General features: G+C 51.8%; 1 protein-coding gene across 1 annotated transcript in view; it reads left to right on the top strand.

The window, feature by feature from the left end:
* The first annotated feature begins 337 nt into the window (after window positions 1–337).
* The window catches only part of ALDH1L1 (aldehyde dehydrogenase 1 family member L1), a 42,449-nt gene continuing 27,021 nt past the window's right edge, over window positions 338–15,765 (top strand). Inside the window, exons 1-8 of the mRNA XM_036323007.1 lie at window positions 338–571; window positions 6,192–6,343; window positions 8,102–8,336; window positions 9,142–9,307; window positions 11,359–11,460; window positions 12,290–12,379; window positions 13,204–13,341; window positions 15,255–15,380. Coding sequence (XP_036178900.1) covers window positions 6,217–6,343; window positions 8,102–8,336; window positions 9,142–9,307; window positions 11,359–11,460; window positions 12,290–12,379; window positions 13,204–13,341; window positions 15,255–15,380 — 984 coding nt within the window. The 5' untranslated portion in view covers window positions 338–571; window positions 6,192–6,216. The remainder of the gene's footprint in view (window positions 572–6,191; window positions 6,344–8,101; window positions 8,337–9,141; window positions 9,308–11,358; window positions 11,461–12,289; window positions 12,380–13,203; window positions 13,342–15,254; window positions 15,381–15,765) is intronic.

The following is a 15,765-nucleotide window of genomic DNA, read 5'->3' on the forward strand; positions in this document are numbered from 1 at the left end:
GAGCCAGGGCAGGGGTCCTGGCATCCAGACGGAGTGGGAGCAGAGCGAGGAGGGGACTTGCCGAGAAGGGCGGGCGGACACTGAGCAGGCAGAACCCCATAGGCGCCAAGACGCGCAGTTACTGCCTCTATCGGGCGCGCGGAGGCGCAGGCGGCGAGGGTTTCGTTTGGTTTTCTACCTGTGTCCACAGCACCTGGTAGGCACCTGGCGCTTTGTTTTTGAGTGAGTGGGTGAAAACTGCCGGGTTTGGCAAGAGTTTCCTTTCCAAACCCACGCTCTGTGGATTCTGGAAGGACCCGTAGCCAGCAGCCCCCGGGGGTGAGAGAAGCGCCCAGCCTGCGCCGCACGGTTTGGCGAGTCCTTCCCACCGCCGTCCAGATAGAGTTTCAGCGGCTCCGCGTCCCGCCCCGCCCCGCCCGGCGCCTCTCCCTCCCGGCTCTGGCCTTGGACGCGGCCCGGGACTGGCCGCGGCAGGTCCCACCTCTCCGCCTCCCGGGGCAGCCCCAGCGCCAGGAGCCCAGCTCTCAGAGGTCCCTTCAGGCCCGCGGCGCTGCCCCTCCTTCCGAGCCAGGTGAGTCCCCGCGCACCCCGATCCGCCCCTTCTCCCCAGGAAATCAGGCTGCTCCATCCAGCTCGCGGCTCCGGGGGACTCTAGGCTCAGGGGCTCCCGCGGGGCCCACGAACCTCACCGTGGAAATGCGGGGGCCTGGGGTCTGGGTTCGGGGTTCCCTTGGGGGCAGCGGAGCCTCCAGCCTGGTGTGGGGTCTTTAGGCTAAAGGGCCGCCGCAGGGCGCTGGGTAGGGTCCCTGGGCAGGACGTCGAGCCCCTTGGGTGGGCGTTACAGACCATGTTTGCACACGAGAAAGCAGGTTTGGAAAAGAAGAGGAGCAAGACAGGGATGGTGCGTGATAGAGGGACAACGTGCCGCCCTTTTCTAAGTGCCGGGCCCCGTGCCAGGGACGGTGAAAACTACCCTATGGTTGGTTCTGTGCAAGAGGAGCCTGGACCCCACGACTTAGTTCTTGGGGTTGCCCCGCTCCGAGCCCAGGCCCGCCCGGACCTGTTGGGGCCCCTCATTTGCCACCTGCCTAGGTGGACAGAGGCGGAATTTACAAGTGTTCCCAGCGCAGGGCTTAACAGGTGTGGGCCCTGGCTCCCTCCCCACTCCCTCCTTCTCTGTGTTCTTAGGCAAGTTTCCTAAACTCGGAATCTTAGTTTCTTGGGCTGAAATTGAGAAGGGCGATAAACAGTAGTACCATGCTCCTAGGGTTGCTTGAGAATTCCTTGAGCTTCTGCACCATCTGGCCGTAGGAGGCCCTCTGTGAAAGTTGATTATTAACCTTTGCAACAATGTTGGGAAACAAGCCCTTATAGTAGCGGTTCTCAACCTGTGGGTCGCGACCCCTTTGGGGGTCGAACGACCCTTTCACAGGGGTCGCCTAAGACCATCGGAAAACACATATATAATTACATATTGTTTTTGTGATTAATCACTATGCTTGAATTATGTTCAATTTGTAACAATGAAAATACATCCTGCATATCAGATATTTACATTATGATTCATAACAGTAGCAAAATTACAGTTATGAAGTAGCAACAAAAATAATTTTATGGTTGGGGGTCACCACAACATGAGGAACTGTATTAAAGGGCCGCGGCATTAGGAAGGCTGAGAACCACTGCCTTATAGAGACAAGGAAACTGAGGCTGGTAGATGAAAGCTATTGGCCGTGGGGAAGCCAGGTTTACAGCCTCCAGTGCTCTCGATACCCTGCTCTAGGACCCAGGGGACCCTGGCTGTGGGAGGACAAGTGGGCTGCCAGCCAGGTGCCAAGCTGAAGAGACGATTGCTGGAGAGGAATCGGCTTTGGACCCTCCAAATGGCAATTAGAGGAACGGGACACCTTGTGGGGGAATGAAGGCCGCCCGCCTGGCAGCTCAGCTGAGCCCTGCCCTGGTCCAGAGCTGCATTCCTTGGTGGGCCAGAGGCTACAACATAGCAGGTGACCTGGAGCTGCTCTTCTGCACGGCACAGCTCCACTCGCTCGCAGGGCCTAGTAGCTGGGTCCTGGGGACCCAGTCCTGGGTGGGGTCTGGGGTAGGAGACCTGGGAAGCCGCTACATTCCTACCGCTGCCAGCGCAGCCCACAGCGTCCCCACACACCACCGCCTGGGCAAGGACCTTGACCGGTGTCAACTCTGAAAGGAGGCACAGGCTGGGAGGCGGCCAGGCTGCCCACGCAGGCTCCAGGCTCCATTGTCTCTTCTTCCCAGCTCCTCCCCCTTGCGGCACCTGATCTTTCTTCGCGGAGGGCCAGGGGCTAATGGTTAGCTGAGACCCCCTCTCACCACTCCTCAACGGTGACGACAGCCTCACCTGGTGGCTACCGGACCCTACCTGCTTCCAAAGGAGCTGTTTTGTTCCCCTTTGTTTTTCCACAAGGAATACATGCCCAGTGTAGGGAAAGAAAAAGAAGCCCTGGCTGGGTGGCTCCGTCGTTTGGAGCATCTTCTCATACACCAAAAGGTTGAGGGGGCTGAGAGGTTGGGGGAGGGGGTGCATGGGAGGCTCGGTGCAGCTGCCACACTTGGACCAGGGTCGGCTTGCTGGAGGCCAGCAAGCCCTTTCTAATGTTGCCACCTCATTCCTTCCCTTCTTGGACACCCCCACTTGGTAGATCAGTTCGGTCAATGCCCATATCTAGGTTACCAATTCCATCCCCAGTTGGGGCACATAGGGGAGGCAACCAATGGATGATTCTTTCTCACATGGATATTTCTCTCTCTCTTTTCCTCTTTCTAAAAATAATAATAATAATAATAATAAAAGCATATCCTCGAGTGAGGATTGAAGAAAAGCAAAAACAAAAACCAAACAGCATTCTGGTAAGAAAAGGACAAATGCAGTCATTCCTTCTGACCCCCCAAAACACCCCAGACCCAAAAAACTCCATCCAGTGACTTTTAACATTTCTGTTTGAATTCTTCAGGCAAGTGCACAAGCACAGGTGCTTGCACATATACCTTAAAAATCATAGTGATGTGTTACTTGTTTCAGTGTTTTAGCTCATAAATTTCTGGGAGTGAAACAGATTATGTTGCCATTTCTAACAGCAGCATGGCTTAAACAGTGTGAATGTCTCATTATTGTAAAGTACTCATGTCTTTATTTGCTTGTCCAAACATAATTTAGAAGTGAAATTGCTGAGTCAGAAGAATTATTTTTAGGATTTGGATATTAATTGCCAAATTTTCCTCCCGAGAGTTCGGACCACTTTGTCAGTGCACTGAGTTGTCTATCATATACCACTATCAGCAGTATATAAGCGTGTCCATTTTCCATAGCCTAGCCAACATCGGATATTTCTATTGTTGTAAATATTTTCCAATTTTATGAGAAAAATAGTCCCTTGTTTTAGTTTACATTTTTTGATTACTTGTGATTTGAATATGTTTTTATTTGTCTATTGGCAGTTTTTATTTGGCAAATTGTTTCAGAGACATGTAAAATTTTCATGTATGAAAATTTGTCATATACTCTCTTTTACATTTCTTGTATAGTGTCAGGCTTGTAAAGCCTAAAATTTACCAGCATTTTCTAATACTTTAATGTTTTCTTCCTATATTTAATATCCATATATATAAAAGGCTAATATGCAAATTGTCCCCATGGGAGTTCGACCGGGAGACTGATTTTTGCTATGATATGCACTGACCAGCAGGGGGTGGTGCAGAATGAAGAAAGGCTCTGGCTGGCAGCCAGAAGGCCATGATTGGCTCTGATCACTAGCCAGGCCTAGGGCCCCTACCCATGCATACGTTTTGTGCACCAGGCCTCTAGTTTTAAATATTTTAAAACCCAATTGAACTGTATTTTAGAGTAAGATGTGAACCATAGAGCTAGATTTTTTTATTTTATCTAATTAATTAAATTAATAGATAAGTTTTTTTTAGAACAGTTTTTTTTTAAACTTCTGTGCTCCACCTGTTAATTCCTCCTTTTCCTCCCAAACCTCTGGCAACCAGAGATCTTTTCATTGTCCCTCTAGTTTTGCCCTTTTGAGACTGTCATATAGTTGGAATCATACAGTGTGTAACCTTTTAATATTGTTTTTTTTTTCACTGAGTAATATGCATTTAAGGTTTCTCTATGTCTCTTCATGACTTGATAGATCAGGTTTTTTTAGTACTGAACAATATTCCATTGTCTGGATGTACCACAGTTTATTATCCGGTCACCCATTGAAGGACATCTTGGTTGCTTCCAAGTTTTACTAATTATACACTAAAGCTACCATAAACTCCCACGTGCAGGTTTTTGTATAGACATAAAATTTCAACTCATTTAAGTAAATGCCAAGGAGTGTGATTGCTGGATTGCATGAAAAGAGTATGTTTAGTTTCCTAATAAACTGCCAAATTATTTTCCAAAGTGGCCGTATCATTTTGTATTCCCACCATGGCTCTACATCCTCATCAGCACTTGGTATTGATCAATGATTTGGATTTTAGTCATTTTAATAGGTGTGTAGTGGTATTTCATTATTGTTTTAATTTGTGACCCCTAATAACATATGGTGTTAAGCATCTTTTCATATACTTTTTTACCATCTGTATATCTTTTTTTTTTTTTTTTTTTTTTTTTTTTTTTTTTGGTGAAATGTCTATTCAGGTCTTTCCTCCATCTTTAAATTGGGTAGTTTGTTGTTTTTTTATGTTAAGTTTTATGGGTTCTTTGTATATTTTGAATACCAGACCTTTATTAGATATGTTTTTGCAAATGGTTTTCCTCTAGGGCTTCTTTTTATTCGCTTAACAGTGTCTTCTGCAGCGGTATTTCATGTTAGCAAAATAGCTGAGATGAAAAGGCACAAGGCTGCAATGCAGGGCACATGGAAGTGGGAATTGGTACAACCACTTTGGAAAACTGGCAGAGTATGCTAAGGCCAAACATGTTCATATCTGTGAGCCAGGAATTCCACTCCAAGGTCCATATCCCACAGCAATGTGTACCTATGTGCAGGAAGAACCGTGTGGCAGAATCTTTATATCCCTGTTGGTAATAGCTTCAAACTGGAAAACTACCCAAAGGCCAACCCACAGTAGAGTGGATAAATAAATGCCTGTGTTTACATTCACACAATGAAATATTATGCAGCAAGCAGAATGAGCACAGTACAACAACATGGGTAATGTGAAGGGAGGATAAATCCACAGAACATTACAATGTACGATTCCACTTATATAAATGAAAAAGATATATAGGCAAAAGTATTTGATATTGTTAAAAGTTCATTTACTCTAAGTGGGGTGTAGTGTCTGGAAGAGGCTCACGGGGGGCTTCTGAAGTAATTCCTTTTCTTAGTGCTGATTATAAGGGTGTTCAGTTTGTGAGGATTCATTGAGCTACATACCAATGCTTTGTGCATTTTTCTGTATGTATGAGGCTTGTTACTTTCATAAAATTTTCTGTAAAATATGTATGATTTTGTGAATGGACAATTTAAAGCAATGTACCAGGAGAATAATAGGTTTTACAGATATGCGCGCGGTGAATGAATGAGCAAACGTTGGAGACATTTGCATGATCTAGGTATGCGTCATTCCACATACCTTCCTTCTTCTTGGCCAGTGGCACCCCCTCCTCCTCTCACTTTCCACTACACCTTCAGTCCTCAGGGCCTGTCCAGCACGTGTGCCTTTCTGTGAGGTTAAGGTAATAGGCCCCCAGGCCCAGGCCCCCTTGCTGCTTCCTGGCTCATTTATAGGCTGAAAGTCATTTGAGGCACGTAACATCCTTCTCAATAACGAGCAAGGAAACTGAGGCTTGCTGTGACTTGACCAAGGTCACAGACTGGTTAGTACCTGAAATATGTTCAAATACACCTCAGGGAATGTGACGCCCAATATTCATGCCAATTTGGAGGGGTTCAAGTAGGAATTCCTAATTCTACAATCTCTGTACGTCTCCCCCACTGTAACATCTAAAATCTGCCCCCTTCCCTTGGGAAACCTTTCCCTCTGGTCTCCCTGCAGTGGCTCGCCACTAGGAAGCCCCAGAAAGGGGGCTGAGAGGTTGGGGGAGGGGGTGCATGTGAGGCGCTTTGCAGCTGCCACACTTGGACCAGGGTCGGCTTGCTGGAGGCCAGCGAGCCCTTTCTAATGCTGCCACCTTATTCTTTCCCCAGGTTCTTCCCACCCACCCCTGCTGCCATGAAGATCGCAGTGATCGGGCAGAGCCTGTTTGGCCAGGAAGTTTATTGCCACCTGAGGAAGGAAGGCTATGAGGTCGTAGGCGTGTTCACTGTCCCAGACAAGAATGGGAAGGCGGACCCCCTGGGTGAGTGGGTGGTCTAGGAGCAGGACATGGGGGTGTCCAAGAAGGCAGGCAGCAGTGGATGGGAGCAGAAGCCCGCAGGATCTAGTGGTGGGGCCACGGGTGGCCCTGGAGACCTCCTACCCACCTAGCTGTGAGGCAGGGCTTCCATCCTGGAGAAGAGCCACGGGAGCACTCCACCTGCTCCCAGCCCTGCTGTCTGGTGACTCCATGTTTCCCTGACCCTAGCCCCCAGGCTCTGAAAGGGATGCCAGGCAGGTGTCACTGTGTCCCCGCCACTGAGCAGGGCTGACTCACATAGTGCTAAGCCCCACCCTGGCAGTTTCTGTTCAGGGGGATGGAATGGGGCCTGAGAATTTGCATTTCTGACAGGTTCCCGGGTGATGCTGATGCCTGTGGCTCTAGGAGGAGCAATTTGAGAATCAGTGGCTGAGCTGGGAACTCAGCAGCCCAGTAAGATGCAGGGCCCGCAGCTCAGATTCACAGACTCTCCAGGGACACTCTCGGGTCTTCTCAGGCCTGACAGACATGGAACAGGGGGCCGGGCTTAGGAAAGGGGCCTGTGGGGCTGACCAGACACAAGGCTTGGTTCATAAGGAAGAGCTGAGTCTCCCCAGACAGCAGTGCAGGCCCCGTTCTTAGATCTGACCCATGACCTAGCCTGGGCCCGGCCCCGGCCACGAAGTGACCATTGACACCAGCTCCTGAGCCTAGACCCAGGCTGGGGCTGCTACTTGACCTGACCTCAGATGTCACGCAGAAGTACTCCCTTGGTCCCAGTGGGAACAGCTTGTGCAGGCACAGTCCAGTCTGCTCACACTGACCCCACCCTCCAACACCTCTGGATGCCAGGGTACAGATGGAGAGGCTAGAAGTGGGCCAGGTCCAGTCAGAGGCCAGACATCAGGGCGAACAGAGGATCAAGTACAAGCAGGTGTCCAATGGGTGCTAAAGAGGGGCAGGCAAAGAGAACTTGGAGGTGCCGGTATAGTGACTGCAGGAGGCAGCTGCCGCCGCTAAGGCTAAGGAAAGTCGAGGGGAGAAGTTGTGACTTCTAACACTTGGAATTGGGCTGTAATTCAGACCTGAGAGGAGGGTGTGCTGGCCATGGGGCTGGTAACAGGGTGGGGAGAGGGGCATGAGGGCTGGGACTTGGACCTTGGAGTGCCGACACCAGCAAGAGGGGGTTGTGTGCACTGAGGCTAGTTAGGCAGATACTGGGAAGACTGCAAAGGACTCAGCTGCTTCTCTGGGTGAAGAAGTGAGGCTGGGGTAATGCTCACAGAGAGGAAGGAGCCCTCCTCCCCTCTCCTCCCCTCCTCTCCCTCTCCAGCCTGGCCCTGTCCCTCCTGCACCCGTATTGCCAGTGCTTTTGTGGTTTGCAGGCCCCAGACCCCTCCCCAGAGAGCAGGGTAGAGAAATAGTAACTTGGTGATGGGCATGGTGTGAGGCCTTGGGGAGCGGTCTGAGGGCAAAAGGCCAGCCTTTGGGGGTCAGGCAGGAGTCTGACAGAGGGAGGGGCTCAGATGTCATCTCTTGGTTGTCAGCAGAAGTCCGACCAGATAGAGCAGTCCCTGAAACCTCACTCCTGGCTAGTGCTGCCCCCTCTGTGCTGTGGGGTGGAGCCTGGCTGGGCCGTGGGGAAGGCTGAAAGGGACAGGCCTAGAGAGAAGAGGCAGGAGTTACTTTGCTGGGAAGGCAGAGGTGGCCATGTGTGGGTGGGTGCAAAAAGGGGCTGGTTTCCCCTTCCCTGTCCCACAGGCCTGGAGGCCGAGAAGGATGGAGTGCCCGTGTTTAAGTTCCCCCGCTGGAGGGAGAAAGGACAAGCTCTGCCTGACGTGGTGGCAAAATACCAGGCTCTGGGTGCTGAGCTCAACGTCCTGCCCTTCTGCAGCCAGTTCATCCCCATGGAGGTCATCAATGCCCCCCGCCATGGCTCCATCATCTACCACCCGAGTCTGCTCCCCCGGCATCGAGGGGCCTCGGCCATCAACTGGTAAGGTGGCAAAAACAGCTCCCTCTGCCTGAATCGTCATCCTCCCTTAGCCATGCAGGTGCCTAGCTGTGCTGCCAGGTGGCATCCACCCACCGGATTGGTTTAAGTGTTAACCATCAGCAAGAACACTCAGAGAACGGGCATAAGCCTCGCTAAGTACTGTGCACTCCCACAGTAAGCTTCAGCGTGGGCAGTCATGATCCCACCTTGCCGCGGGGTCTCAGAAACAGTGTGTCAGGGGGCCTCACCCAGTAGGCTACCAGGACCACCAACCAGGTGATGTGTCCAGAGGTCTGCTCTAACCTCCACCCACTGCCACCCTCTCAGTAGCACCCCACTTAGAAAGAGATAAAGATGGGTGATGAGAAGTACTAAGAAGACAATGAACGGTGATGTGTCTGGTAGGTGGGGTAGTTCAGATGAGTAGTCAGGGTGGGGAGACAGCTAAGCTGGGAAAAGAGAGTGGGTTTGCAGTCAGACTGGTCTGGTTGGAATTCTACAGCCACATCTCTTCACTTCTCTGGATCTGTTTCCTTGTCTGTAAAGGGGGCAATGCCTGTTATATCAGTGGGGAAGATTAAGGTACATGAGGCATATCGGGCTTTTACCGCAATGCCTGGTTGGTGTCAATAAATAGCATTTTATTTCTCCTTCCCACTCTCCCCAGAACAGGCATCGATCCTCCCAGGGGTGGAGGGGGTCAAGAGGGTGTGCTGGGGGATGGCAGGGTCTATACAGGCTGCTCCCAAGTCGTCCTTCTCTGTGGTCCTTGCTGCTAGACTCAGGGTTTCATTCTGTTCCCTAGGACCCTCATTCACGGAGATAAAAAAGGGGGGTTTACCGTCTTCTGGGCAGATGATGGCCTGGACACCGGGGACCTTCTGCTCCAGAGGGAGTGTGAGATCCTCCCGGACGACACCGTGAGCACTCTGTATAACCGCTTCCTCTTCCCTGAAGGCATCAAAGGGATGGTAAGAGCTGGGAGCTGGCCTTGCCACATGTGCCTGCTTGTCCCAGACACCCTTTCTAGGCCCAGCCTGCCCTGGAGCTGGCTGGGAATTTGTACCCCCAATTCAAGGGCTCTGGAGGGAGAGAGCTCTCACTTCACAGTTTCAAGGAGGCATGATTAGGACGTTTAATATACTGTATTAGGCAGGACTCTTGCTTACAACTAAAAAGCTTTAGCCAAAACGGGGACATTTTGGGCTCATTAAATAGAGAAGCCTAAAGGCAGGGATGGTGTCAAGCATGGCTGAATCCAGAGGCTTAAGCCATGTCACTAAGATTCTATTTCTCTCTTTTCTTCACCCTAAATCTGTTTGTCTGTTTGGTTAGCTTCATTCTTAGGTTGACTGCCCTCAAATGGGAGGAAAAAAAGTCACTGGAACCACAAGGCTTACACCTCTGGGCTCCAGGGAAAGAGAAATCCTCTTTCTCCTAGAAATCATGAATGAAAAATCAGAGAAGGCTGATTGGCTGATTTGGGGGTCATGTGATCACACAGAGCCAATCACTGACCAGGATGATGGGGTACTCTGATTGGCTAGCCTCAGTCACAGGCTTCCTGCTGTGGCCTGTGGGGGAAGGAAGGCTGGTCCTTGTGGACTGAGATTTTTCCACAAGAAAACTCAGTGTTACCAGAGGAAGAGACAAGAATGACTGATGTCAGAGACACTTATGCTTGGCTCGCAGGCAGACCCCGTGGGACCTGACTCCAAAGGGGTTGGTGTGTGTCCAGCGGGAGAGGGCCAGCCAGTGATGGCCAGCATTCCTGCTTCTCACAGATTCCAGCGGCAGCAGGAGTCAGACAGGGGGAGTCCCCCGGAGGGACAGCACTTGCTGTTTGGAGGTAGCAATGAGCATAACAGTGCCCTGAAAGTGCCCACTGCCACCCAGACGTCAGCAGTCTGGTGTGCGGCCACCTTTTACTTTTCAGGTGTGTAGAACTAGATGCCTCTGTGTTTTGTTTTGTTTTGTTGTTGTTTTTTAAATATATTTTTATTGATTTCAGAGAGGAAGGGAGAGGGAGAGAGAGATAGAAACATCAATGAGAGTATCATTGATTGGCTGCCTCCTGCTCGCCCCCTACTGGGGATGGAGCCTGCAACCCAGGCATGTGCCCTTGACTGGAATCGAACCTTGGTCCCTTCAGTCCACAGGCTGACACTCTATCCACTGAGCCAAACCAGCCAGGGCTAGATGCCTCTGTATTCTCTCCCATGCAAAGTAAACTTGCTGAAGATTTTGTATGAGAGACAGAGAAAGGGGTTACCTTGCACATCTCACAGGAAACAATTAAAAATATCCTTTAAGGATGTGCTGTCCAATAGGGCAGCCACTGGTCACATGCGGCTATTAAATTAACTTCAATGAATTCTAATTAAAAATTGATTTCCTCAGTCTCACTAGCTACATGTCAAGTGCTTAGGAACGACACACGGCCAATGACCTCTGTGTTGGACAGTACAGATGTAGAATGTGTGCCTTGCCACAGAGCGTTCCACTGGGCAGTCCTGCTTTCGACATTCTGACACCCCCATCCCTTCCTAGTCTCGCTGTGTCTGGGGCTCTCCACAGCCCCTTCCTCACAAGGAGCTCAGGCTTCTTGGCTGCCCTTCCTCCTATCCTGAGTCCTCCTCCCACCCTCTTCCTCTTCTCTTGAACAGAGAAACTACTTCCTGCTTAATCTCAGACCTCCAAAATCATCGCGAGGCTCACGACCCGTTCTCCTTACCAGGCAGGGAAGGTTTTAGATAAAAACATGGAAATGTGTGTGTGTGTTCTATGTAATCTTCCAAAACCTTGTGTAGTGGAGAGGGTGGGGGTTAGTGCCCATTGTACAGATTGGAATTGGATTCAGACTAGCTCCATCTCTTCATACAGGAGATATTTCCTGGCTGCCTGTGGTGTGCCAGGCATGTGTGATTAGTGTGGGGCAGGGTCCAGACTCAGTGTGAACCCAGGGATTGGGAGTAAGGGGAAGGTCCTAATACTGGAAATGTTGACCGACCGGGTCTCCCAGGTGCAGGCTGTGAGACTGATTGCGGAGGGCAGAGCCCCCAGAGTCCCTCAGCCTGAGGAAGGAGCCACCTACGAAGGCATCCAGAAGAAGGAAACAGCCAAGGTGAGTGCCAGGGACTGCCCACCCTGCAGCCAGGCGATGCTCAGGCTGGGGTGAGGAGGGTATCCTGAGGAAGCTGGGGATCTGGCTGGGCAGCCAGATTGTAATTGTTTAAGGCCAGAAGAGAGGGCTGCCAGGGTGGGGAAGCGTGAGCCAAGCTGTGGATGGGGGAAGGCATGCGGCACCCAGACAGGCCAGGGTCAGGGTCCTTTCTGGGTTTTTCTCTGTTTCTCTTTAGAAAGAATGGGCAGGCAGGATCCCCAGAGAGAAGTGTGTGTGTGTGTGTGTGTGTGTGTGTGTGTGTGTGTGTGTGTGTGTGAAATCAGCTGTAGGGCTGGCAGTCTCTAAGCTGAGGAACGAGAGGTAATTCAGTTCCTCAAAGCTGTCACAGTAGTGGAGTCTGCAGGCTGTATCTCTGCTCCTCTGCTCAGGGCTTATGGGGTGCTATATGGGATCTGTGTGAGTCCTGTAGGCCAGGAAGAGCTGTGGGCAGCAGGGCACTATGGGATGGGCCTGCACTTTGTGCCGGGGACTGCATGTAAGGCCTTGGCCATCTTAACAATGGAACGGTCTCTCCCCCAAACCATTAGTTTATGTTTACTCAACCTGCGGAAGTCAGAGTGTCAGAGAGCACCCAGAGCACGGGTACCAGGGAGACACCCACCCGGCTCAGGAACTCAGACTAGTGTCTGAGAAGCCGGACTTCCCCGCTCTCTTCCCTGGGCTTCACCTACTGCCAAGGGCCAACAGGCTGGAGGGCAGGGCATAGGTGTTACCCAGGTGGTCAGCAAGTGGAGAGAGACCTGCTAAGCAGCCGTGTCCTGCCTCACAGATCAACTGGGAGCAGCCAGCAGAGGCCATTCATAACTGGATCCGTGGGAACGACAAGGTGCCGGGCGCCTGGACAGAGGCTTGTGGGCAGGTGTGTTCATGCGTGACTGGGATTGAGCTAGGTGCACCGGTGTGCCCCACTGACTGCAAAACTGCTTGGCAAATAGCCACTGCCCTGAACTCCAACCCCACCCGAGTGCCCCAGCCACTTCAGCCCCTCCCCTAGGACCATGGGACCTACCCACCATCTGGTGGCTAAAGGATCAAGGCCTTCAGGCCCTGCAGCAAATCTGAGGTTGATCTGTCTTGGTTGACTCTCACCTCTGAGCTCATAGGGACCCCAGGTCCACCACTGACTTAGACTTAGCCCCAGGGGGAGGGGCAGCAGGCTTAGGCCAGGGGCTGGGCGGGAAGCAAGTCAGATGGTGCTTATAGACTCTCTTGAGGGGTCAGGGTCTGGCAAGACCATAAGCAGGGACTTTGCACCCCATGGAGGGCAATCCTGTCCTCCACAAAGTCCCAGACTGTCCTAACCCCTGATCATTGACCAACCACCCAGACTGTGTCCGGGAGTCCCCTGCTGCCCTCACCACCACAGGACCCCTTTCAAAGTGACCAGTGCTTGGTGGCACCCCAGGGCCGGTGTCCTCACTGTGGTGTCTTGAGCAGATATCTGTCTGCCTGAGATCTGAGGCTGGGGCCAATACCAAAGGTCCGAGGGGCACACTGGGCTTAAGGGCTCCAGAGGCTGCCAAGGCCTTGCTTGTGCCCCTGGAGGCAGAGTCTTAGGCCCGCATAGCACTGTCCCCCGCCCCCACTTCATCTCCCTGCCCTGCCCAGTCCTGCCTAGGCTGCCAGCAGTGGGGCCTCTTCTCATTCACTGCCTTCTGGTTTTCCTGTCCTGTTTCGAAACAGAAGCTGACGTTTTTCAACTCCATGCTGAACACCGCGGGCCTGGTGCCTGAAGGAGAAGCTTTGCCCATCCCGGGAGCCCACCGGCCGGGGGTGGTCACCAAAGCGGGATTGATCCTCTTCGGGAATGATGACAGAATGGTAACAGTGCTGCTGCGGGCCACATGTCCCTTGAGATTTCAAGGCCACACAGACTTCTGCCCAGGGGTTCTGACCCTGCAGTTAGACCCCAGCCTGCTCTGGAGAAAATAAGATGGCAAGCTCTAGGAGTCCATGTGTGCCCCTGGACACTGGGTCTGCCCACTTCCCTATTCCAGGAAGGCTGGCCTTTTGCTCTTTTTGACCAGGTGTCCTACCTACCCAGAGCTGGGTGTCCTGTGAGAGTTTCAGGATCAGGGGAAGCTCTCTGCAGGGAGTCCTGAACTTGGGGCCTCATATTAGTCCTGCAGAGTGTCCAAGCGCCACTGGCGTGGTCATTAGAGCACTGTGTCTCAGTTTCCTTCTCTTTGAAGAGCCCTGGAGTCATGCCAGGCACAGGGCATGCTTCAATTTGTATTAGCAGACTCTGCAGCTCAGAAACAGCTAATATTATGGAGCACTTTCTGTGTGCTGGGCACAGCTTTAAAACATTTCCATGTATTAAATTTAATTCTCCCAACAACCCTATGAGATATGAATATTATACCCATTTTACAGAGGAGGAAACAGAAGCACAGAAATTTTTTTTTAAAAAACCCCAGTTTGTGGCAGAACTGGGATTGAAACCCTAAAATCCTGGCTCTGAGGCCCACCAGTTGGCCATGGTTCTCTATTAGTGCTCACTCCGTGCATTGCTGAGCAGGTTGGGGCCTTAAGATACCAGGGCAGGGGAGAAAGAGGACAGGCAAGGGACTGCAAACATGTTAGGGGATGTCAACAAAACCTGGATGCCGACTCTTGGCTGCATTGGTGTGTGTGTGCAGGCCAATTTATCATGACTGATAAATGCGGTTGGAAGACCAGGTCTGTCTTGGATCACATTTCCTAGAAGCGGTTCCTGAGATGGGAAATCTTGTGCACGTGATTTCTGGACCATTCGGGGAGCAGGCTAGGACAGAGGGTCCTGGAGCAGTCCAGCCTTAATCAGGACAGGCTCTGCAGTGTGACTTACATCAGCTGATCATGTCCCGGCATCCTCACATGACTCAATTCTCAGTTTCTGCACCCCCGCGTTAGGGTGGGGGTCAAAGAGGCATAGCCCCTGGCCTCTCTGTGCAGGGCCATGCTTATCTGCCCACGTAGGGGAGGACACGGGTACGGAAGTAGGCCACTAAGAGCCCACGCTTGCAGCAGGGCCCTGTTATGGGGGAAGGGCACCAGCTCCGTCCTCTGTGATATTCGCAGGCACAGCAGAGCAAAGGGGCAGCCTTGGTGGAAACCCGTGGTTGAACCGTCTCTCGGGAATTTCCAGCTGGGTATGGCTGGGCTTTAGCTCACAGAAAGCTCCAGAACATATTCAAAAGGCAGCAGGCTGGGGGTCAGGCATGGGACTTGGCACTAGATCTATTAGGACATGTGTGGTATATGCCATTCTTATAGACTTCTTATCAAACAGAGATGTCCTTCTTTACCCAACAGTATATCTGCTCCTCTTCCTACCTCGTTACGCCCCTCTGTCCCCCAGAGAGGCATATATGACCTTCGCCAGATGCTCTCATGGGGTTTGGGAGCTGGGGAGTTTGGTGATGAATTGTTTTCTCAATTGGTTTTCAAAGTAGTGCTGGAATTATTCTGTCTAATGCACGGGCACTGATTTTATAGAAATAATAAAGCCATTACACGTAAAAGAACAAGAGCATGGTGGGGTGGGTGACAGGGAGAGGTGAGCGTGAGCTCCAGTTTCCTCTGTGTCCTTACACAGCAGCCTCCCCACTCTGAACGCCTCCTCATGCATCTGAGACTCCCTATGCCTTTCTCGCGGTGGGGGCTGGAGGTGAAGCACAGCGCTCTCTGCAGACTTGCTCTCTTCCCGGCATAAGGGCAACCACAGGCCCTGAACATCCTTTCTTGTGCAGCTGCTGGTGAAGAACATCCAGCTGGAGGATGGCAAGATGATCCCGGCCTCGCACTTCTTCAGGGGAGAAGACAGCAGCGCCCTGGAGCTGACGGAGGCAGAACTGGTCACCATGGAGGCTGTGCGGGTGAGACCACTTCAGGGCTACCGTCTGGTTGGGCAGGTCTTGCACTGCACATGTGTTTTGTGACTCACACTCCCTGGAGTCAGGCTCTGCACACTCTCTGTGGATGTGCTGGCCCCAGGCCCAGTGTTGGTTCTATCCTGTCTTGGGGCTTTCTATGTCCTCTTGCCCCTTCTTCCTCTACTTCTGGAAGCCTGAGATTTGGTCAGTTATCTATGGCTCTTCTAGGGACTCATTGTCAACAGGAGACAATGAAACAGAAGCCCCTGGAATAGCTGAGTCAGGTGCCAAGCCCAAGGTCTTCCCTGGGGTCCGTCTGCCCTGGGGTTAGAGGGCCAGCTGGACAAACTGACCCTCTGGTTACAATTGGGTGGCATTCGGAGTGGCA

This window comes from Myotis myotis, unplaced genomic scaffold (genome assembly GCF_014108235.1).
Source record: "Myotis myotis isolate mMyoMyo1 unplaced genomic scaffold, mMyoMyo1.p scaffold_m19_p_9, whole genome shotgun sequence".
Lineage (NCBI taxonomy): Eukaryota > Metazoa > Chordata > Mammalia > Chiroptera > Vespertilionidae > Myotis > Myotis myotis.